This window comes from Aaosphaeria arxii, assembly GCF_010015735.1.
Source record: "Aaosphaeria arxii CBS 175.79 unplaced genomic scaffold BU24scaffold_1, whole genome shotgun sequence".
In the NCBI taxonomy this organism is placed as follows: domain Eukaryota; kingdom Fungi; phylum Ascomycota; class Dothideomycetes; order Pleosporales; genus Aaosphaeria; species Aaosphaeria arxii.
In genome coordinates, this window is record NW_022983474.1 from 2546989 (window position 1) to 2568472 (window position 21484).

General features: G+C 49.7%; 10 protein-coding genes across 10 annotated transcripts; 5 read left to right on the forward strand and 5 right to left on the reverse strand.

The window, feature by feature from the left end:
* The first annotated feature begins 458 nt into the window (after nt 1–458).
* BU24DRAFT_416920 (alpha/beta-hydrolase) lies at nt 459–2100 on the forward strand. Its single transcript, XM_033526582.1, has one exon. It carries the CDS (start codon nt 902–904, stop codon nt 1958–1960), a length of 1059 nt encoding a protein of 352 aa, XP_033389602.1. The 5' UTR covers nt 459–901; the 3' UTR covers nt 1961–2100.
* BU24DRAFT_416921 (uncharacterized protein) lies at nt 2051–3508 on the reverse strand. The gene is made up of 2 exons (XM_033526583.1): nt 2991–3508; nt 2051–2907 (listed from the first exon to the last, which is right to left on the reverse strand). Exons 1-2 carry the CDS (start codon nt 3326–3328, stop codon nt 2316–2318), a joined length of 930 nt encoding a protein of 309 aa, XP_033389603.1. The 5' UTR covers nt 3329–3508; the 3' UTR covers nt 2051–2315.
* A 695-nt stretch (nt 3509–4203) lies between these two features.
* BU24DRAFT_446320 (uncharacterized protein) lies at nt 4204–5038 on the reverse strand. Its single transcript, XM_033530760.1, has 2 exons — nt 4503–5038; nt 4204–4443 (listed from the first exon to the last, which is right to left on the reverse strand). The coding sequence occupies exon 1, from the start codon at nt 4884–4886 to the stop codon at nt 4503–4505; it is 384 nt and encodes a 127-aa protein (XP_033389604.1). The 5' UTR covers nt 4887–5038; the 3' UTR covers nt 4204–4443.
* Nucleotides 5039–6142: 1104 nt separating this feature from the next.
* Nucleotides 6143–7120, forward strand: BU24DRAFT_416925 (uncharacterized protein). Its single transcript, XM_033526584.1, has 2 exons — nt 6143–6346; nt 6405–7120. The coding sequence occupies exons 1-2, from the start codon at nt 6255–6257 to the stop codon at nt 7060–7062; spliced, it is 750 nt and encodes a 249-aa protein (XP_033389605.1). The 5' UTR covers nt 6143–6254; the 3' UTR covers nt 7063–7120.
* A 173-nt stretch (nt 7121–7293) lies between these two features.
* On the reverse strand, nt 7294–10222 carry BU24DRAFT_416926 (uncharacterized protein). The gene is made up of 2 exons (XM_033526585.1): nt 9115–10222; nt 7294–9062 (listed from the first exon to the last, which is right to left on the reverse strand). Exons 1-2 carry the CDS (start codon nt 9951–9953, stop codon nt 7496–7498), a joined length of 2406 nt encoding a protein of 801 aa, XP_033389606.1. The 5' UTR covers nt 9954–10222; the 3' UTR covers nt 7294–7495.
* A 103-nt stretch (nt 10223–10325) lies between these two features.
* BU24DRAFT_18011 (tRNA methyltransferase complex GCD14 subunit) lies at nt 10326–12177 on the forward strand. The gene has a single exon (XM_033521604.1). The coding sequence runs from the start codon at nt 10461–10463 to the stop codon at nt 11997–11999; it is 1539 nt and encodes a 512-aa protein (XP_033389607.1). The 5' UTR covers nt 10326–10460; the 3' UTR covers nt 12000–12177.
* Nucleotides 12178–13313: 1136 nt separating this feature from the next.
* On the reverse strand, nt 13314–15632 carry BU24DRAFT_361881 (Metallo-dependent phosphatase). Its single transcript, XM_033524161.1, has 3 exons — nt 15505–15632; nt 15410–15421; nt 13314–15345 (listed from the first exon to the last, which is right to left on the reverse strand). Exons 1-3 carry the CDS (start codon nt 15580–15582, stop codon nt 13567–13569), a joined length of 1869 nt encoding a protein of 622 aa, XP_033389608.1. The 5' UTR covers nt 15583–15632; the 3' UTR covers nt 13314–13566.
* A 1688-nt stretch (nt 15633–17320) lies between these two features.
* Nucleotides 17321–18285, forward strand: BU24DRAFT_416929 (NADH-ubiquinone oxidoreductase). Its single transcript, XM_033526586.1, has 3 exons — nt 17321–17721; nt 17854–18021; nt 18111–18285. Exons 1-3 carry the CDS (start codon nt 17380–17382, stop codon nt 18237–18239), a joined length of 639 nt encoding a protein of 212 aa, XP_033389609.1. The 5' UTR covers nt 17321–17379; the 3' UTR covers nt 18240–18285.
* A 335-nt stretch (nt 18286–18620) lies between these two features.
* BU24DRAFT_416931 (UPF0047-domain-containing protein) lies at nt 18621–19708 on the forward strand. Its single transcript, XM_033526587.1, has 2 exons — nt 18621–18892; nt 19013–19708. The coding sequence occupies exons 1-2, from the start codon at nt 18669–18671 to the stop codon at nt 19437–19439; spliced, it is 651 nt and encodes a 216-aa protein (XP_033389610.1). The 5' UTR covers nt 18621–18668; the 3' UTR covers nt 19440–19708.
* Nucleotides 19709–19987: 279 nt separating this feature from the next.
* BU24DRAFT_487723 (uncharacterized protein) lies at nt 19988–20725 on the reverse strand (the record flags this gene model as incomplete). The annotated part of the gene is made up of 1 exon (XM_033533481.1): nt 19988–20725. One exon carries the CDS (start codon nt 20723–20725, stop codon nt 19988–19990), a length of 738 nt encoding a protein of 245 aa, XP_033389611.1.
* Between the last annotated feature and the right edge of the window lie 759 nt (nt 20726–21484).

Genomic DNA, 21484 nt, shown 5'->3' on the forward strand with positions numbered 1-21484 from the left:
GCCTACGGTGGCATTGTTACTTGTGCTGTACAAGTACATGCTAGGAAGATGCTCGGAACAGTTTTCCCATATACCATGCATTTGCATACAATTCAGGGGAGCTAGGTTTCTGCCAGTAGTCAGCCACAGTTATTGGACATCATTTGTTATTGTTTTACAAGGGGATTCATCGTTCATTCGTTGTGGAAGCCGGGGGTTGAATGGAAAGCATGTGACAGGATGGACTACATCAACTCTCAGCACAATAAACTCATACAATTATGATTTACGAATACCGATTATCATGACCTATGCCAATTGAGCCAACAACTTGACATGTTCTAGAACACTGTTGGCTAAGTTGGCGATGGTGAAGAAGGGCAGACGGTGGAACGACTCGGTGAATGCCAAGTCATCGGACCCTGGAGAATCGATGACGGTTCATCCCTACCATTGATCCATGTCCCACATCAATCATTAAGTTTAACTTCATCACAGAATATCGATACATCCTTTTCATCCTGTTATCACCTTCGGATGATACGAGTTATATATCTCTGGCCCAGACATGCGTGCCTTGGTGGATCCCAATTCGCTTCCATCCACGCCACTTCAAGCCTCCGATGCTTAGGGAGCCCATCCTACGTCATCGCGATCGCGAACATGTAGAATGACGCGAAGACAGCGATGCGTGCCGTTACCCGATTTATACGCAGCAGTGGAACCAACGCAAACTCCCATGTCAACAATGAGAAGTACCCTTTTTTTGCTCTGTCGCTACTAATCTATGATGCCTTGTCTGCACTATCCCGACTACTCTCGATAGCTTCCCTAAGTCCTTTCACTAGTTACCCTTCCTTAGCATCATCTCTAGTACTCGCCGTGTCACCTTCTTAAGCAATCCAGAGCACCAGTAGTCACAATGGCTACCAGCACGCTTGATGACCTCTCCACCAAGATGGAATCGAGTCCAATCGAGTCGGGTACAAACTCGAGCATTCGAATCACCCACCGGTCCGAACGATACTTCTACATGCACCTCGTCCAAATTATCGTCCGTCGCATACGCAGCCATCTCGTCAAGCCCAAGAAAGAACAGCGCGAAGGTTCCATCAAGCTGAAGCCGCAGAAAGTCATATACAGGACGTGCTCCGTGAACCACCGAACCATATGCGACATCAACATCTACGACATCATCCCGAAGCGCACGAGCGAGAAGACATATGTCAAGCGGATATACTACTTCTGCGGCGGCGGGTGGCAGAGCCCACCTTCCGGTCAGCATTGGCAGGTTTGCGCAAAGCTGGCCAGGCAGATGCCCGACACCACGATTTCTATCGTATCCTACCCTCTTGCGCCCAAGAACTCGGCCTCCAAGAGCTTCCCTGCATTGCTTAGACTCTACCGAGAGCTATTGCGACAGTCCGAGGAGGACGGACACAGAGTTATATTGGCTGGTGATTCGTCCGGCGGCAACATCGTTCTATCTCTCGTACTGGAGGCCCTCAGAGAAGACGCCATGGAAGCCGGTGGTGAAATCTCCAGGGACGGAAAGCGAAGTCACACCGCGCACCCAACCGCGCTCATGCTAGTATGCCCGTCGACAGACCTCACGCGCTCGAACCCCGACATCGAGAAACTCAAGCACGCCGATCCCATCCTCACACCGGACTTCATCAAGGAGACTGCGGGTGCTTGGACGGGCGATTGGGACCCCAAAGACCCTCGCGTTTCCCCTCTGTATGCTGATTTGTCTCTACTCGCCAAACGGGGCATCAAAGTTCATGGCGTTACGGGTGGCTACGACATCTTGCGCCCTGATGCTATTATGTTGCGGGAGAAACTCGAGAAAGAGGGTGTTCATGGTGAGTGGCTTGACTGGGACAAGCAGATGCATTGCTTTGTCCTCACATGGCCGTATGGTATGCGCGAGGGTAGAGAGGGCGTAGGGTGGATGGTAGACGTGTTGAAGAAGGAATAGTTGGTTTTGTGTCTTGGTCGGAATTTCGTTTTATACCCATTCGCTGTGCTGTTGTTGATAGAACTTTAGCTAATGATCTGACCTGAATAGTAATATTACTTCGACGATGTTACTTTTCTCCACAAACAGCTACCCACAAATTCACACCCATGAATGTCGAACAGCACGAAATGGCGATGCGTTTGAACAAAACCAGGAATCTTCTCATATCAAATGGTATAAAGACGCCCAAACAGAAACAGCCCCTACAAATGTTCTACAAAATACATCTCAGGTGAATATGGTTAAAAGTAAACGAAAAGAGCAAACATGCCCGTCGACAAAATGGACTCAGCAGCCAGCATCAGCGCCGCGCTCATGCCTCTGCCTCCCTCCCGAAGATACAGTTCACGAAGTTCTTCTCCTTGATCAAGTCGTCCAATGCCTTCTTCTGCTCCTCCTCAGGCTTGCCATCGTTGTTGCCCGCAATCCTGTACAAGTTCCTATCGACCTGGTCCTTGACGTCCGGATCGGCATCCTTAAGAGTGTCCTTGAGGATAACACCAACCCTACCATAGTACTCCCTCACCCTCATGAACCCCTGCCTCTGCTGCTGCTGCTCTTGGCGGACGACGACACCACGCGCCTTATTCGCACCCGTCTCGCCGAAGCCCACCTTGATGTAATTGTCGATGAACTTCTCGTCCTCCAACCTGTCGTCGTTGCCGTCGCGCGAGCCCTCGTAGTCGATGTCCATGTTCGACACGTTGCGGTAGTACGGCAGGACATCGTCGGAGGAAAGAAGCCTCTCAGTGAAGAAGGCATCGAGGTACTTGAGGCCCTTTTCGCGGCCCAGCGCCACGGCGGACAGCGCGATGCAGCGGTCAAAACGGTAGATCTGTCGCTGACGGACGTCTTCGATGTTGCTGTCGAACTTCTTCTGCATGTCTTGTCGGGTGGATTCGATTCTATCATCAACATATTAGCGAGAGGTCTTCTATTGGACTATCTTCACTCGAGAGGAGATCCCCTGAAGAATGGTCGTACGTACCGCTTATCGTATTTCTCTACACACGTCTTCCCATCTGAGCTCGGTCGCTCCGTCCGCTTGCACTTGATGCACTTCCTGCAGTTCTGCGGGTCGGAGATCCGGTTCTGCGTGCAACCCCTCTTCCGGCAGTCGCAACCGTTCTCGCCATCCTGACGAGTGAGAAGCTTTGAAACGTAAGTGATTGGAGAGAAGCTAGAAGGATCTCCGGGAAGCTCATTGGTGGCCTCGAGCTCGTTGACCCCGTTTTCGCCATGGTCCAAAGTTGGGATCGTTAGGGCAGTGATGGTCGTGCTGAAGATGAGGGCTTGCAGGAGGGCGACGCGCATGTTGCGGACCATAGTGAGTGTGTGCCGGTCGCAGATGAGGCGGCGGAAGAGACTGTTGGGTGGAGGGTGTGAGATGCGAAAAGGAAGAAGTGCTTGAAGTATAAAGAAAGAAAGACAAGAAAGAGAGACTGGTCTTAGTGTATAGCACAGGAAGGTTATAAATCTTTATAAGGAAATGCCTGCGCTGGGAATTTCTCTTGTTTTGAGGTCATGCAGGGAACTACTTACACCTTATGAGAAACAAAACAACAACACAAGTCGCCAGCTTTTCATATCTGCATCGGCCGTTAATTGTCCATAATTCTCCTTTGTTGACAACACATTTTGCGATTGTATGGCCTCTCTGTCACTCCTGCCAGAATTCGTTGCCACAGTACCTGTGATGGAAGATGGCAACCCGTGTTACTGTGCTGCGCCGCCCAGCCCTGACAACGCCCACTTGACACCTGATCCTCAAGGAACGCAAGAGTTGGCCACACTGTACCTAGGGTGGGAAAAGGAAGAGGATGGGGATTTAAACGAAATTATCCCACTGTTCCTGTCATGTGGTATCATTGGCGTCTTTCCTTGCGGGTTTGCCTCTTTCGGACAATTACGCTCTTTGAGGATGTGTCATTGTTGAGCCATCGGAGTGTGACTTGCTCCCTCTATGTCGAGTGGCTGCGAAACTTGTACCGTTCGTGCCAATCTAACATTTACGATGCAGAACAAGATTTACAGTGCAGATCCTAAGTTACTTGTGCGAAATCGCATTGTCAATAATATCGTCTCCTAATGTCCCTGATTGATGAACTACCACTAACGGACTGCATTTCATACACTATGACCAATAACCTCACGCACAGCATTGCATTTCTCATTCAGGACAAACAAATGATACAATTCAACTCGACAACCTCAAATTTGCTGCATATCCTACATAACAAATAATCGAAACTCCTCCAAACCTCAATTCATCCTAAATGCCCATCCTGAACATCGACCTTAACCAGCCCCATTGCAGGGTATCTCGGCCCTCCACCAGAGAGCATTTTCATTGGGGATATATCAACGACGAGCCAGAAGAAAAGAAAGGAAATAAAACAGAAATCCGCAAATCCAATGCGACCAGGCAGCGATCCATCAATCTAAAACCCTCTCGTTAGCAAACATTCCCAGCCCAACTCCTATCACATCGAAAACGTACCTAGAGCTCGTCCGCCGCCTTGTTCAAATGCCAGACCTGCAGACTCCCAATATTGCTCTTGATCGGCACGCACTTCCCGTCGAAACCATACCCGTCGATGTTGTCGTGGCGCTCCTTCGCGTCCCGCGGGTTGCACTCCTTGCCTTCGTACAAGATGACCATCCTGTCGTTGTCACCCTCGTCGCTGTGGCTGATGAACATCGACTGTGCGCCGTTGAGCGTGTGCTCCCACGTGCACGTCGTGTCTGGCGTGAAGTGCTTGGAGTCGCCGATCGCATCGCCGCTGCAGTCGTTGGAGCGTAAGAAGCGGACTTGGAAGGCGGCGGTGAGGGGAGTGCTGAGGAGGAGGGAGAGGAGGGTGAGGGTGGAGGTGGTGTACTTCATGGCTTTGGATGGTGATGGTGGTTTGACTTGGGAAGAAATGAATGTAAGTGGGTTTGCAAAATCGTTATGGAGAACTGATGCAAAGGAAACAAAAGAGGGACGGTTATGTATCAGGAGTAAGTTGCGATTTTCTTTTTCACAAAATTGTCTGCGGCGGGACGGGTATACATTTTGGATGAGATTGATATTTTGGGTCCGACAAACGAGGAAGTGTACACATGGTTAGATCTATACGACATCTGTCCGTGCGGATCTGGAGATGCATTTTCTGACAGGTACACGGCTTTGCAAATGACAAGAGATCGTTTGTTGCTACAATTATTAGGTGGCAGCTAGATGTGTGGCGTCTGTTGCGGCAAAGTAAGCTGGGTTGGCAGTTTAGGAAAAAGGTTGAAGGATTTCTATGTTTACGGAGTCTGACAATTGGACGCGGTGTTGTAGGGCTAAGCCGAAATACCAAGCCTTCCACAGTTACATTTACATTTTGCAACAAGTCGTTTTTGAATGACAGCGTCCAATTGGCTTACTCGTGGGGCAAACCGGCGTGCACACTGCAGATCTGCCAGGTCGCTGATTAATTTGAAGTCAAGTTCATGAATGGCTCTGCGACTTGGTGGATTGCAACTCGACGGTCCACGCGCGCGAACATTTCTCGGCGCAATAACTTCAATCACAGGGAGCGATAGAGTGAACAACTCTGCTCTTCCATATGAGCGTTGTAAAGGCTCCTGGATCCATTATCAGCGCAAGTGTAGGATGTTCAGGACCAAACAACATTCGAGGAATCCATCATATCGAGCCTTACGAAAGGTTCGTGGCCAGATTAAGGAAAGCCATGTGCTGAACCTTGTTCGTTTCAAACATTCGAGCCTTTCCGAAAACTGGTATTTTGGGCACGACAGAGCAACGGTACCTGCAGGAACACAGTTTATGGCTACCGAGGCACTCGAGAATCCTTACATTGTGGCGCTGAATACAGATCTGTTGTATTCGAACCCTGACTGGCTTAACCGAGAGGGAATCTGGATCTGGGATTTAGGGCGCGATCCTGGAGACTTATCATCAGGATGAAGAAAAGTCAATTGTTCTCTTCTGAGATTTTAACAATCTACGTGGAATGTGATAACCACTTTTTCGCATGTGGCTTGATGCTGCGTGGTAAATTGTAAATGTAAGTAAAGCGACTACTACTACTGCTATGCATCCCATATAATATAACATTGCAGGAATTGTTCTTCTTATTAACGCAACAGTACCACATAGCAAATACCCTCAGCATTCGTTCAACTTCTTTGTCCTTCTCCTTCTTCATTTCCTTTCGCATTTTTTGAAACATTCGTCACTCTTTTCAGCAAGTATTTCGCTACAATGTGGGCTGGTTCCTCGATGATGAAGAGTGCGCTTACATCAACGCTGTTGGGCCTTCTGATGGCCAACTACGGGCCCATGGTTCACGCCAGGTAAGACGCTTCCACACAATTCCCCCAATTTACTCACACATCCTAAACCCATCCCCAGCCCTATCGCCGCCGAACTAGGCCAACTCATCGACCCGCGCGCGCCAGGCGACCGCGCCCTCGAAGACGGCTACCAAGACGCAAAGCGCAACAACCGATTCGTCAAGCCGAGCAGCAACAACCTCTGGCCCGTCAAGGAGGGCACCACCTGGTACTCGACCTCCGAGTTCAAGGGCTGCTCCATCATGATCGTCATGGATAAGGAGGCCATCGGCCTGCAGCACATCCGCCGCGGAACTGCTGAGGAATGCCCTCTGCACGACGTCAAGCTCGTCCAGCATCAGATCCACACGAGGCTTATGTACTGGAGCGAGAACGACGCTGCGAACATTCGCTCCTGCGACACGAGGGCCGTCGTCATCGGCTCCGTTAAGAAGGACTCTGTGGGTGTCAGGAGGCTGAGTAGTATCCTCGGGGGCGAGGAGGAGATCATGAACCCGAGGTACGCGTACGTCGAGCTGGACAGGGAGAGCCCGGAGAACGATGAGAATGAGCAGCCTGGTCCGCAAAACAAGGTCGCGGTCAAGGTTGAGAAGAAGTCGTCTGGCGAGGTCACTATGGAGATATACACGATGAGCAATTCACCCAACGCCACCATCACCTGGAATCAGCAGGGCAAGGTCGACGATGAGCGTTGGCCCGATGAGTGGAGGTTCTGATCTGTGTATTCTTCTTCTAATTCTCTTCGTATCGTTTTGTCATGGAGGTTTTTGGATGTGGTTGTGGCGCTTTTCACTTCCACTGGTGTATTTGTATCTCCTAGAATCTTGAAATGGACTTCCCTTTTTTGCTGGAAGTGGAGTTTTGATACCTTCAATTGACATTGTTCAGAGCAAGGCCAGTCTGGATTGGCCATTCAAATATCTCAAGGACTTTATGTCATCAAAGTATCTTATTTAAACAAAATTTGATTTGCAGCAGTCCTTGTAACATAGTTACCCTTAGCAACACAACCCCTCGACGGAGCCGATTCTGTTCATGTCTAAGGTGGTGCGCTATATGATACACTAACTCCTATGTAATGCTGTCCGATTTTCACACAACCCCACCCGACCGCAAACTCCTCGATTTGTCAGTAAACACAATCGCACTCTACGATGATCCACTGGCACCGGCGAGATAGTCCTCATGCAGTTTCTTTTGTCTATCCCACTCCTTCTTGAGCTTCTTTGACTTGCTCTTGGGCACGTCGTTACCCTCTTTATCTTTCGTAGGCATGCCGTCTGCATCCCAGGCACTGTATTCGTCGGATTTGAACATGTCCTTATGGCTGATCTTAGCCTGTTCGGCAAGCTTGGCTTTCCTCTCCGCCTCCTCTCGCTCGCGCTTCTCTTTTGCTTCACGTTTCTGGCGAGCAATTGCTTCTTTCTGGTCCCGAGCCGCGCGAAGCTCCGCATCGACAGGTCGGACCATGGCAGGCGCGTTCTCGCGGTCCTCCAAGTAGATACCAAGATCCCACAGGTCAAGGTCTCGCAAGCGATCGCAGAGAGCAAGGAAGTCTTTCGCTGAAGCCTTCTTCTCTGCGAGACCTTTCAGATTCTCCTGGAAGGTTGAGAGAACTTCGGCGTAGGGCAAAGAAGCGGCCGGCTGTCCTTGTGCAGGCTTGTCCTTCGATATTATCGAGAGCAGGAGATCGTCGGAAAGATCACCAGCAATTGCATGTTGACGGATTTCGTCTCGCTCCCTAGCAGCCGCATACACAAACTCCTTGGCCTCCGCAGGGATGTCGATTCCGGACCAGCCAATACTTTTATCGTTGAGATCGGTCGTACCATCCAGACCGAAGACGCGTACGATTCTGGTGATGTAGCGTGCGATGTCAAAGGTGAGGGCATCTGACAGACCAGATTTTCCTGACGAATTGTAGTCGGTAATCAAGCTTGAGATAGCCCGCATAGCGGCCGGTGTGTCGAAGGAGTCCGCGAGAGCGTTGTGGACTTTCTCCTTGGCAGCCTCGAAAGATTCTGTGACCTTCGCGTCGCCAGCTCCTGCTGACTCTGCAGATGGGTGAATTTCCAAATCGCGGGCTTTCAGGAAGAAGTTGTTGACATAGCTTTCCCACGACGAGCCAGCCTTTCGGAGATCGTCAGTAATCTCAACACCATCGTGCCAGCCTCCAAGCAGGAAGATGATGCGCAGGCTTCGAGCGTTGTAATCACCACGAGACAGGGCTTCGCGGATAGTTGTGAAATTCTTGAGAGACTTAGACATCTTCGATCCTGATATCGACAAGTGACCCATGTGCAAGAAATAGTTGATCCATTGGTGGCCTCCGGTTGAAGAGCACCAATAGCCTTCACTTTGCGCCAGTTCATTGTCGTGATGAGGAAAGCAAAGGTCGATACCGCCAGAATGAATGTCGATGCGAGATCCAAGAACAGAGCTAGCCATGGCCGAGCACTCGATGTGCCAACCTGGACGTCCAGGACCCCAGGGCGATGGCCAAGAAGGCTCGCCCGGCTTGCTTGACTTCCATAAAGCGAAATCGGCGTCACTGCGCTTCTCGTTCGACTGCTTGGTCAACGCGCCCTCGCCATCTGCTTGGAGGCTCTTATCGCCGCGGTTCCAAGGTTCCAATCTGGCATAGTGGTTGCCCTCGGTCTTCTCAAACGCATCTATGTCGAAATAGACAGAGCCATCAGAGGTGGCATAAGCATACCTAAAATGATTAGCTTCGTTCTGAATTTTCCCTCAGAATAAGGGTTGGTTACTTGTTGGACTCAATCTTAGCAACGAAATCGACAATCTCCTTGCCATACTCTGTCACTCTTGTGACGACGTCTGGTGCTAGGACGTTGAGAGCTTGCATGTCTTCGTTGAAACGGCCCTCGTACTTTTGGGTGAGCTTTGTGAAGACGGAGTGGTCGTTAGCATCGATTGAAGAACCGTATAGTGAATCAAGATAGGGCAACAGAACATCCTCTGCCCCAGCAAAGAATTCGGCGACATCAGACTCGCTCGTCTTAGAAGGCGCTAGTAGAGCGGTCGCTGCAGATCCTGCAGTCCTAAGGTGCATCTTGATCTTTGCCTCCTTGTCGCTTGGTGGCCCTGTGCCTTCCAGAGCCTTGCCAGCAATAACGGATGCATACTTTTCAGATGACTCCTTGCTGAAGTTCTCCGGGCTCAAGTCAGAGCCGAGAAGTGGCAAGTTCTTCTTGATATAAGCATCGAATGCCTTGGACGTAGTATCGACTACCTCCTCAGTGATAGTAGGATTCTTCTGTCGGAATTGTGCCAGTAGATGTTGCTGACGTCCACGGAGGATAATCTTATCGTCGACGTCTGTGATGTTTTGAACAAACTGTAGATTGTAGCCGAAGTAGTCCTTGAGAATTCTTCGGAGAATATCATTCGTCACATAGTTCCTCGCATGTCCGAGATGGGCATCGTCGTACACAGTGGGGCCGCAAGAATACCAGGTGACCTTCTCTGGGTCGATGGGAACGAAGGCGTTCTTAGATCGAGTAAGTGAATTGTAGACTGCCAATTTTGAAGGAGCCGAAGATGAGGGCTCTTTCCACGGCGGCTGACTGCGTGCTGGAGTCGCCATGGTGGCTACAAATGACCGTGAAGTTGGGGGATTTGGAAAGGTATAGATATATTGCGGGCGCAATAGTGGGGAGGTCCTTCTTAGTGAGGAAAGTTTTAGTGACAAAGAGAGGTAGCGAACTCCCATCAAGGGGACGGCGCTAGACAATATACAATAAGGAATGACGAGAATACCGTGATGAGATGGAGGAAGGATTATCGGGACCAGATGAGTCAATCCAGGTCTGTTACAGTCAAGTCCAGTCAGTTCTTCTTTTGTTTAAAGTGTCGTGTCACGTTGATGGCGGAATTTGGAACCCCGGTCGGCCTTGGCATTCTGATCCCCCGCCAAAGAAAAAAGAGCTGGTCAATTTACTATGAGGGTAACCACTATTCCGGTGTATTACTACATCCCTCTGGAGCTATCCTAGAAATTTTGTTAGATTCTAGATCTTGAACCATCAAACATCTTCAATCCTCGAAGCTGCTTCTCAGAGGAACCTCGCGCCACCACCTCTTCGTCCTCCCAATGGCGCACTCCCAGATCTCCCCATTTCTCGATCCTGGCACCCATTCAGCTCCCAATAGTCTCGGAATATTGCAATTGCGCCGCGATCATCTCATTCCAGCAGTTCTATCGTCAACCTCTACGGACACCGATTACGCGGAAGGAAAGGTTGAAAACACCCGTTTTGGATCTTTCCCACACAGCACGCTTCTCAATCAGCCATGGGGCACGCAAATTCGCGCATCCGTCGTTGACACTGGTTCGCGCGCAAAATCGAAAAAGCGCAAGCGCGAGGGCGGCGGAGATGGCGACACTGAGACTTCGATCAAGTCCGAGTCAGAGAACAACAAGAAAGTGATAGCTCAGGCTGCAACGGCAAGCAGCGGCTTTGCGCATCTGGTTCCCCCCACACCTGAGACCTGGACGTTGTGCCTGCCGCATCGAACGCAAGTCGTGTACACGCCGGATTATAGCTATATCCTCCAACGGTTGAGGGTTCGTCCCGGAGATCACATAATTGAAGCAGGCGCGGGAAGCGGGAGCTTTACGCATGCCGCAGCTAGAGCAGTATTCAATGGTCTCCCTGGTCAAGATAGATCTACAAATGGCGGAGAGCAAGAGATTGGAGAAGATGGCAAAAGCGCTAAGAGGAGGCACAAGCGTCACGGTGGTGTCTACAGCTTCGAATTTCACGAACCACGGGCAAGGCAACTAAAGGCAGAGCTCGAGGAGCATGGCCTAGGATCTCTCGTCACAGTTACAAATCGCGACGTATATGAAGACGGGTTTTGCCTGGATAACGATGCAGAGCCAAACGCGGACGTCATCTTCCTCGACCTTCCCGCCCCTTGGCTGGCCTTGAAGCATCTGACACGATCTCCGCCTTCGAATGCGGTCCTCAAATCAGTAGCCTCCGACGATATGGTGCCTGATGGCGACACGTCTACGTCAACACCACAACCTTCGACGGCATCAAAACCATTCCGCAGCCCTCTCAACCCAAAGAATGCTGTGCGCATCTGCACCTTCTCTCCTTGCATTGAGCAAGTTATCAAAACAGTATCTGCCATGCGATCGCTAGGGTGGATAGAAATTGGTATGGCCGAAGTCCAGGCTAAGCGACTCGAAGTCAGGCGCGAACGCATTGGTCTCCAGGAGGAGGGTCTTCGAGGCGCAAATCCCAATGCTGCGACAGTACAGGAAGCAGTACAAAGGCTCCGCGATGTTGAAGGTCGAGCAAAGGTATTCCACGGGATGCAGAAAGAGAAGCAGGAAGAGGTCATGCGGAAAGCTGAGGCGAGAAAGCGAGGCGAGAAACTTCCTCAAGAAAAGAAGGATGGCCAGTCGAAAGCCAGATTGGAGGGTGTACCACCATCGAAACATGACCGAATGGAGCGGGCGAAGAAGGATCTTGAGAGTCGAGATCTATTCAAAGAAGGTCGACTAGTTCATCGCACAGAGCCTGAGTTGAAGACACACACATCGTACCTAGTATTCGCCCTGCTTCCAAGAGAGTGGTCAAAGAGTGATGAAGAAAAGGCAAGGCGAAAGTGGACTTGAAAGGATCATATGTGGTTCACAACGGATTTCTCCGTTGGTTGCCCATTATCCTTATTCGTGGGTTCCTCTTCATGAGGAACAGCATACCAACTCGCTTACCCCTACACTCATCAGTTCGGCCCCCTCAATTGCACAGCTTATCCAATCTGGCTCCGCGAAATCTACATTCATGCGGCTGAGAGGCCAAGCTTTCAGATCCCTCAACTCTATACACCTATTACATCGCTCCAATCCTCGAACTCCGCGACGCCAACAAGGCCATGTCCCATTCTGCGCCACAGCCTCATCTTAAATAGACGGTTCTGTGTACAATACTTTACTCAGTGGCTCTACAAGCCTCCACCCATGGGCACATCTTACCTCCTCTCGCCATCTATATCGAATAACTCAGCAAGCGGGATCTGAACGTTGCACTCGTGCAACATTTCACCAGGAATCTCCATTGGCCCAGCATCTGTGGCGCATGCATCTAGCATTAGAAGAAAAGTTCCGACTCTACCGTCATCACAGAGCGGGTCTGCTGTTTGGTTACAATAATCTATCTCTACATAGCCATCAACTAGATACCACATAATCATACCTGCACACCTATGCATACAATTATTTCCACACATGAACATTAGACGCATGTAACCTCATAGCGCATGGCAAAGTGCTGGCGCAATCTCATCTTCATCAGCATCACCACCAATCTTCAATGCGAGCATGAACAGAAACATAATTCGTCCTCCACATCATGATACTTCATGTCCAAATTTAGTTCGCAAAGAAGACAGCCAAGCAATTAACAATGCTAGAATCTGTAACTCAATGAGGATGTAACTTGCAATCAATTATAGAGGATTACAAATCTGGCCATAACATCGTACATAGCAAATTCCCTTCCCAAGACACCAACAACAACAACAGCATGTGCATTACGCCCACTTACAATGCGATATCCAGAATTCAACAGCATCTCGTACAACAACAATAAAATTGCAGAACTACAATGGCGGCAACTCTACACGATCCGCTCCAGCACGCGGGTAATCGTTGTACCTGGTCCAGCGGAATCCAGTGGTGGCGGTGCGATCCCTCCCAATCTCCCTCCACCCTCCTCATCCTCCGCCCTTCCAACGCTTCTTGTAGCTGAACTCCGGACCCCACGTAATTACTTAGGTAGGTACGGTAGTTCTCTCCAGAGACAAGCCAAATTAGGTTAGGCGATGTCTTGAATGGGACGTTTGCCCCAGCGACGGAGAAATGTTACTACGGAGTATTACTATTATAAAGCTATAATGAAAGGGTTTCTATTGGTTTCTTGCTTGAGTGGTGGAGAAGATGAATGATTACTATTTTGGTTACTACTTTGTGTGCTGTAGAGATCGATCTCGATGATGTATGGTAGTTAGCTGTACTCTAGAGTCCTCAGCGTAGCATAAATGTTACAATTACTTAGATTTTGATGGTACATAAGCCGCGCCTATTTTACGAATAAGAAACTAATCCTTGCAACCCATTATTACCAGTAAATACCAACGTCGAAATTTAGATAGAGGGTATGCAATCGCTACCAGGGAGGCCTTCAACCCCACACTGCATCCTTTGCCCTGTGACTGCCCTCTCGTGCTGGCGGAGTGGAGATGACATGGGTCCATGCTTCCTGTCCGTCGATGAACAATCGATAGTTGAGGAGGCTCTGCTCGCTAGTACGGGGCGCCGTGACCTCGACGGCACCGAACTTGCTGTTGCCGTCTGGCAGGTACTTTATGCATACATCCTCATCGTCAATCTCACCATATGTCCGGAACGGCAGGTAGAACATGGACAGCGGGCTCGTGCTGAACTCGTGCACGGTCGCACTGACGGGCCACTTGGAGTCCTTGGGGGGAGGGAAAGATGTAGCGGCGAACTCGTGTCGGTCACCGCTGAGGACAACTACGCCCACTCCGCGGGATGAGCTGAGCTCCCATGCGGCTTCGAGGATCTTTCGCCTTTCGAACAGGTAGCCGCCCCATGTGTCCTCGGACCCAAATTGCCAGTTTTTAGTAAATGGAATTCCAGTTACCAGGAACTTCCAGTGGATCCCACGTGGTGGTGGCGTGCTGAGCCATTCCAAGAGATCGGACAATTGCTCCGCGCCTAGCATTGTTTTATTCTTGTCGTTGGGGTCATTGTTCTCTGGGCTGCGGTAGCGACGGGTGTCCATGAGGAAGAATTGGACCGGGCCTTGTGTGAATGTGAAGTAGGTGTGCCCCGGTCGATGTGGAGGTGGGTTCGCGCTGGCCTGGTAATGTGAGAAGGCATCGTACGCAGCATCAAACACTCCGGTTGTGTTTCCGTTCCAATCATTCTGAATCTCATGGTCGTCTATAACATGAATCCAGGGAAGGTTCTCGCTTACGGCGGGCCAGGATGGAGATGAGTAGACCTGCCTATACTCGCGACGATAGGTCTCAGCGTCTTTGCCCAATCGCCATGGAACATCAATGTAGATGAAATCTCCGAGGAACAGCATGAAGTAAGGCCTAAGCTCCGGGATCCATCTGGCCAGGTGGGCCATGCCTGGGAATTCAAGTGGGTGCTGAAATGGATTGTAGGGAACTCGAGGCTTGATACAGCTCGAATGGACAAATGTGTATTTGTCGTCCTTCAGCGAAGATATGTGACCCGGCTTTGGGGGTGTGGTAAAAGTACCCGATACGCTGCCTCCTGAAGTGTGAACCACATATTCATACGGCGTATCTGATCGCAACAGCCCCAGCTTGATCACTGTTGTAAAGTCCGTTTCATTGGTTAGCCAATGCTCCGGTTGACTCGTGGCTATGGTTCTGTCATGCCAAGATGATGATCCAAAGGTTTTAGAACTGATTTCACGATACTCAATCTTGATGTCGAAGGCATATGGCTCACGCACAAGAATGCTAGCCGTGTGTTCCGAGACGTAGCCAACGCGGGCAAAAGCAGCATCATGATATGGATAGAGCAAGGGCGCACGGTAGACAACATCCAAGGTCATTGCCAGCAAAGCAACGTTGATACCAAAAGTGACCCAGCTCCATCCTATTGATGACGGACTAGGTAAGCCAGTCAAGAGCGTCCTGAAGATTTTTGGCTTCTTCTCCTCGTATTTGATCGTCTCTTGCACATCGAGCTCTTTGAGCGGTCCATCCTCAGCACCCTCGATTAAATCAACGTCTTCTCGAGAGAGAGATTTCTTCGATTTACGTCCAGAACCAACCGCTTCCTTAACAATGATATCAAGCTCGTCCGACACTATCTTGTATTTTGAGGTTTCTTGGAAGCTGCGGAAGAATGACGGAACGTAGACAAGGGTGAGAGCTGTAGCGAGCGGGGGTACGATCTATGGATCGGGTCATCAGATCTGTTCATGTTGATTTGGGCGAGAAGATCTACGGAGCACTAACAGTTGTAGGAATCTGCGAGACAAAGTCAGACGAAGAGCTCTTAGAAGTTTAGTGCCCACGAGAAAGGCGTAACTATGTTGTACAGCTCTACTTACCCATCTCAGAAAGATCCATATGCTGAGCCGCAAAGTCAGTGAGGAGACCAACGTTAGGATGTCGCTTGCAGATGCCATTGTCACGATGCTTTCATCGCGAGAACCTGCGTTATGGTGTTTTGCTTATGTTTCTCTGATAATCCGCAAGCTGTGGTGGATCGCGCATTGGACGTCATCGCCAACCACGGTCCAGTTCGCGTTCTGAGCTCCCGCGCTAGACAGGGATTCCTGGTCCCTTCACTGGCCTCATCTGAATCAACAGCCACTCTTACCCTCTTACATCGACAAGCCTCAGTCATCGAACACCTATGAGGTGCCACAATTCCTTCGTTCCTGGCAGTGCCGACCTCTATAGATGTTACTCTTCTGGTTCTATACCCATGTAGCATGGTTGGCAGCCCTAATCATAGGCCAACGGGGCCAAGGTCACGGTAATGCTCAGGTAGCAGCCTTAGATGGACAATGTCTTGAAGTATTTCCAACGTTACAGTTCTTCTCTGATCTAGAAGACCCATTCAATGAGGCACAGGTTGGAGCACTTGCTCTGAATGCTGGCGTTGAAGTAGCTATATATGAGGTTGATCGTCAATGGAATTCATTCATCATCCATCCAGCTTCAATTCACTCGTTGCATACAACTTTAATCATTATAGAATCTTGTTTTCTATACAGGCTTCTAACAGAGAAGCAATTTCACTCGTTTCCTTTCTATTCAACATCTTCACTTTCCCATAATGGGTGTTGTGCAAAGCTCTTTTCCACCACCACCAAAATGTCCAGACTGCGGACAGCCAAAGACGGACAATCACACTTGTTCATCCTCGTCATCTGCATCTGGATAGGCTATATACATGCAATAATCTTGCAACCCAAACGTTCTGCAAGTCAATACTTGGGACAAATGGCAATTTCTACGCTCGCTGTCTTCAACTTATTACGGACCTTTCACTTTTCCACTTCAACGACTGGACATCACAATGCTGTATCTGGCAACTCACGACAATTGCAACATAATTCGACCACTTAATATCCACGAACCATGACGAATTTCTAAGCAAGGCAACTGCATTCAATCGCTATTCTACCAAAATCCAGGGGAACGTAAGCATTATTGTTTCCTCCATACAATCTTTCGCTATCATATCTTCCTTCATTATTCTCGGTTTTCTATTTCTCTAGCGGCTGTTCGTTTCCTTTTCGTTTTTAATTTTCTCTTATTTGTTTCACTGTCCTTTGGCTTGTAATCCAGTGTGTTACGGTTTTAATCTCTTGGTCTTTACTTCTTTTGTTCTGTTTTTCTTTAGCTCAAATGTTTTTCTTAATTTTATCTCTTATATTTCTTTCTTCTAGTTAATTTCCTTTTTTTCATTTGATCATCATGATACCTGTGTCGAAAGGGTGTGATAGATACCGCACACATTCCCTTCCTTCTCTTTGGTCATTTCATTAAAGCTTCACCACTTCATTTGGGAGCACTAATACCACAGACAACGATCCTTACATAGAAGCAACTTGGATTGCGGTAAGAAACGCATTGAAGCTAATCTAGAAGACGAATTTCAAGATGACAACAGTTTGTAGGTAGGCCATCAATTCTTTACCTATTCCATGATTCATATAATCAAACTTGCTACACCGAAGAATAAAAATTCAAGATCATGAGCCACAAACCAATTACTCTAATGAGCATTCATGTATGCTTGTGAAATGATGGACGAATAAGATCGATAGAATTGTCATCGACGAGACCATCCGAATTAGGCCTGGCGTTATGGGAGAGAATCTTGGCGCATGTCGGAGCTTCAACATCCATCAACCTCACGATTATATCGACCATCAACGCCGTGAACGCTCTCCATATTCTCCTCGCGCACCATGTTCGCCCGGACGTTCCTTCAGCGTGCGCCTCTGCGCACTGCGCCAACGATCTTCCGCGCTGCCTACAGCTCCGGCTCCACACCTCCCCAGAAGGCCGGCCAAACACCTGCCAACGACCCTGCACCACAAGAGCCCAAGCCGAACGTCTCAGCGACCAATGAACTCCCCAAGTCCTCTAATGGCGCTTTCGACCAAACTCTGCAAGAGAGCGTAGCCCAGGGCGAGCAGCTCAGGGTTCAACAGGCACCCAACCGACATGGAATCTGGACCCGAAACCAGCAGCCGAGGGAGGTCGCTATGACTGGCCCCAGATTTGAGCAGACTACCTTTGCGGACCAGGTGCGTTGATTCTTTGGTGGCTGTGTTGGGATTGGGATTGGAATTGAGAGGAAGACTGTGAAGAGCTGGACATGATTCGAGGGGAACACGGTAGACTGGATATGAGAACAACTACTAACGATCAATCTATAGCCCCAACCTCATGCCGCTATCGACCTTATCCATAAGCAACCCGTTCGCTGGACACATGATCGTGTTGTATCCTGCGATGGAGGAGGCGGCCCTCTCGGCCACCCCAAGATTTTCATCAACACAGACAAGCCGAAGATCTGCTGGTGCACATACTGCGGAATTCCATTCGTAAGTTTACGCCTCGCCGGGAAAGCCTGCAAATTGCAATTAGGATTCCTATGTATCTACATCTGTCGAACATGTACTAACAATTATAGGCCAACGAGCACCACCGAAAGCACCTCGAGTCCCTTCCCGAGACATCCTACCCATTGGGTCCGTCAGGCGACGCTGCCGAGGTGAACGAGTCGCAAAGGGTCACAGACGAGCCACTAGGACAGCGGTAAACACATGCATGGAGGAATGTGTAAAGTGTATATATGTAGTAGCAGATCAACGTTTTCTTAGCATCTCAAAATACCAATAAAGCCAATTGGAATCCCACAGCTGCTTCCTTACTTCATTTTACTAAGCATCGATATATATGTGCCGTAGGATCGCTCGTAATTGTTGAAAGGACAGCTAATGACAGTCTCAAATACACCAGCACTCATACGACGGTCCCAGCACCCCAGCACAGCATAACCACACCAACCAATCACAAAATCCGTAAACCCAACGCGCGAAAACCTGCCCCGGCCAGAAGCCCTCGCTAAATATCTCCCTCCATCAGTGGTCCTCGAACCCCACCAACCAACCAGGGGCCTGACGTCAACTGCAGCCAAACAGCAACGCGGTCCGCATCTCTACATACAAAAAAAAAGAGACCGAGTTCCATGCCGTCTTCAGCATCGTCTCAACAGCACACGACGATTTCACCTCTGACAACATTTCTCATCCTCTGCGGTTTCCTCCTCGCTCTATTCCCCAGCCTTTTCGTCGCCGTCACTTGGGCGCCATATCATTACCTCTTTCCGTCCGTGAAGGAAACAACACCCTCCAGCGTCTACTGCAGCGCGCCGAATATCTGCACTGCACCGCAGCAACCCAGCATGTCTTGGTAAATATGAACCCTCCCTTGCAATTGACTACCTACACAACGACACCTCCTTCGAACTCCCTCCCCTCCTTATCTCCATATAGACCATCATCTAAACAACCCACCCCTCACACAACACAGGTTCCAAAAGCAATTCACGCTCCCCTCCAAGTCGCGGGGCTCATACCTCATAACCGACACGATCGTGCGGGAACTCCCGGAGCTCAAAGACTACAAAGTCGGGATCCTGCACCTCTTCATCCAGCACACGTCGTGCGCGCTGTCGCTGAACGAGAACTGGGACACCGACGTGCGCGCGGATATGAGTGACGCGCTCGACAGGATCGTACCCGAGGACCACAAGGGCGGAGTGTATAGGCATGACGCTGAGGGCCCGGATGATATGCCTGCGCATGTGAAGAGTGCGTTGGTGGGCGCGAGTGTCACGGTGCCGATTACGAATGGGAGGTTGGCGACGGGGACGTGGCAGGGGATTTGGTACTTGGAGTTTAGGGCTGCGAGGCATAGTAGGAGGGTTGTGGCGACGATTCAGGGGGAGAAGAATTGACTTGATGGGTCGGGGAAGCAACTGGCAGGGGCGGTTTTATAGAAGGGTGTTGTTGGGTCATGAGAGTGTCACTCCAGAAATCAAAATGGTCAAAGTCACCAGGATCAAGTATTTTGAGGAGAAGAAGAGAAGAGAGAAGTAATACATCTGAATGTCGGCCATTCCATCCCTATTGAGTAAAGAAAATGGAGACCGTCCTGTAACGCCTTGGATGACGCCCGCATGTCGTTCGTAAAACCATTTCATCAGATTAACCACGTATGAACTCCAGAATACCTTGCCACCGAACTCCAAAATCGTGATTGCCATTTCCCCTCGTTTGCGACCTCAAGCACTGAATCCTAGAAATATTGGTTCAAGTAAGAATGCGCTTGGTGAAGTGCAGTGACATGAACAGTACGAAATGATTGGGACCAAGGTTTCGATCAGTGTCCATTCTATCCCACACGAAGATACCAGTCAACGGGCATCAAGCAGTGTCGAATTGGCAGACGCCCATGTCCTAAGTTGTGTTAGGCAAAATATTCAAAACACTGAAAGATACGCACCTAGTCGCGATGGAAGACTAGGAAGCCTTTCTGTGCATCCATCTGCCAGCGGCCGGGCTGACAATCACGCTCGATGATGTAGTAGTTTCTCAAGTGCCATTGTCCATCACGCTCGCGGCACCAGAATGGATCGTCTGGCAGCGCATCCGCAGGCTTGATCCTACGGGCAGCATATGCTCCTCGACGGGTGGCAATGCGGCGGACATCGTAGTCCTTGGAGGTGTAGTACGTCGGCAGACGTCGTGGAGTTGCTGCAGGGGTGACATAGTGATATTGTGGAGCGGCGGCAGCAGCAACAGGAATTGCAGCAGCAGGACTGGGTGGAGTGTATGAGTATTGAACAGCATTGCCTGGATATACGGCGGCCGTGGCAGGTGTGTAGTAGGACTGATAAGGTGAATAATAGTCAGCATACCTGTTGTAGTTTGCGTATCCATAGTTGCCACATGCGCCGTAGCCCCCATAGCCACCGTAACCACCGTAGCCACCACCGTAGTAGGAAGCTGGTTGGTAGCGGTTGTAATAGGGACCTACTCCGCCATAGTATCCACCTACACCGGCACCGTATCCAACTCCATATCCCATATTGTTGTAGTTCAACCCTGCCTGCTGTGCGGCAAGGTTTCCTTGCAGAGGTCCGGCATACTGGAGGTAGCCACGCTGATTGGGACGTGGCACATAGGTGTATGCATGTCGAGGTCTCGGGATGCCGGTGCCATCCTGCCAAGGGTATGCCATTTTGAGGGCACAATCGTTGTTGTTATTATCGTCGTAGTTGTTTTCGGTGTTATGTGCGGAGAGGATGTATGAGGGAGAGATGGAGAGTGTTGGGGAGAAGGAGATGGAAAGATCGAGAGGTAAAGACAAGAGCTGGAAGGTGGGAAGTTTAGGCCTTGTTGTGGGTGAGCAGGTGAGAGGTAAAACAGAGCTTGGGAAAAAGGTCAGAGGGTTTGTGCGCAATTTAGGAAGTGAGAAGCTCATTGGCAGGCATAACAATGAGCGGTGTATGAGTGGATGAAATAGAAGGCAGGTGACGGAGAAGAAGAAGTAAACAGCGAGGAATCTGTATAGGCAACTTACAATAATGTGTATTTCCCAGTTTGCTGACCTTTGGGAAAGTGAAGTAATTGAGACTGCGAGGGTGACGAAGTTTGCTCGAACAGCGACTATCAAAGTGTGTTACCTCGTACAGTAATGACGAGTAGTCTTGTGGAGATCTCGAATCACTGATCGTTGTTGGTGGAGAAGTACAATCAGTGCTCATTGCCGTCGCTGTTACTGAAGGTGTTTGGATTTGAAGGTAGGACTATCGTAGGTTGCGGACGTGGTGAGGTGTAGAGTGACGTTTAGTACAATACGAACGGTGCACAATCCTTTAGTCTTTCTAAAATTGAAGTCTACGTTGTTGTGATGGCAATCGTTAGTGAGCCTTTACCTAGGATAATCCATTATGGCCGAATATATGGTCAGCTATTACCTACATCAAGCCAGCTTTCT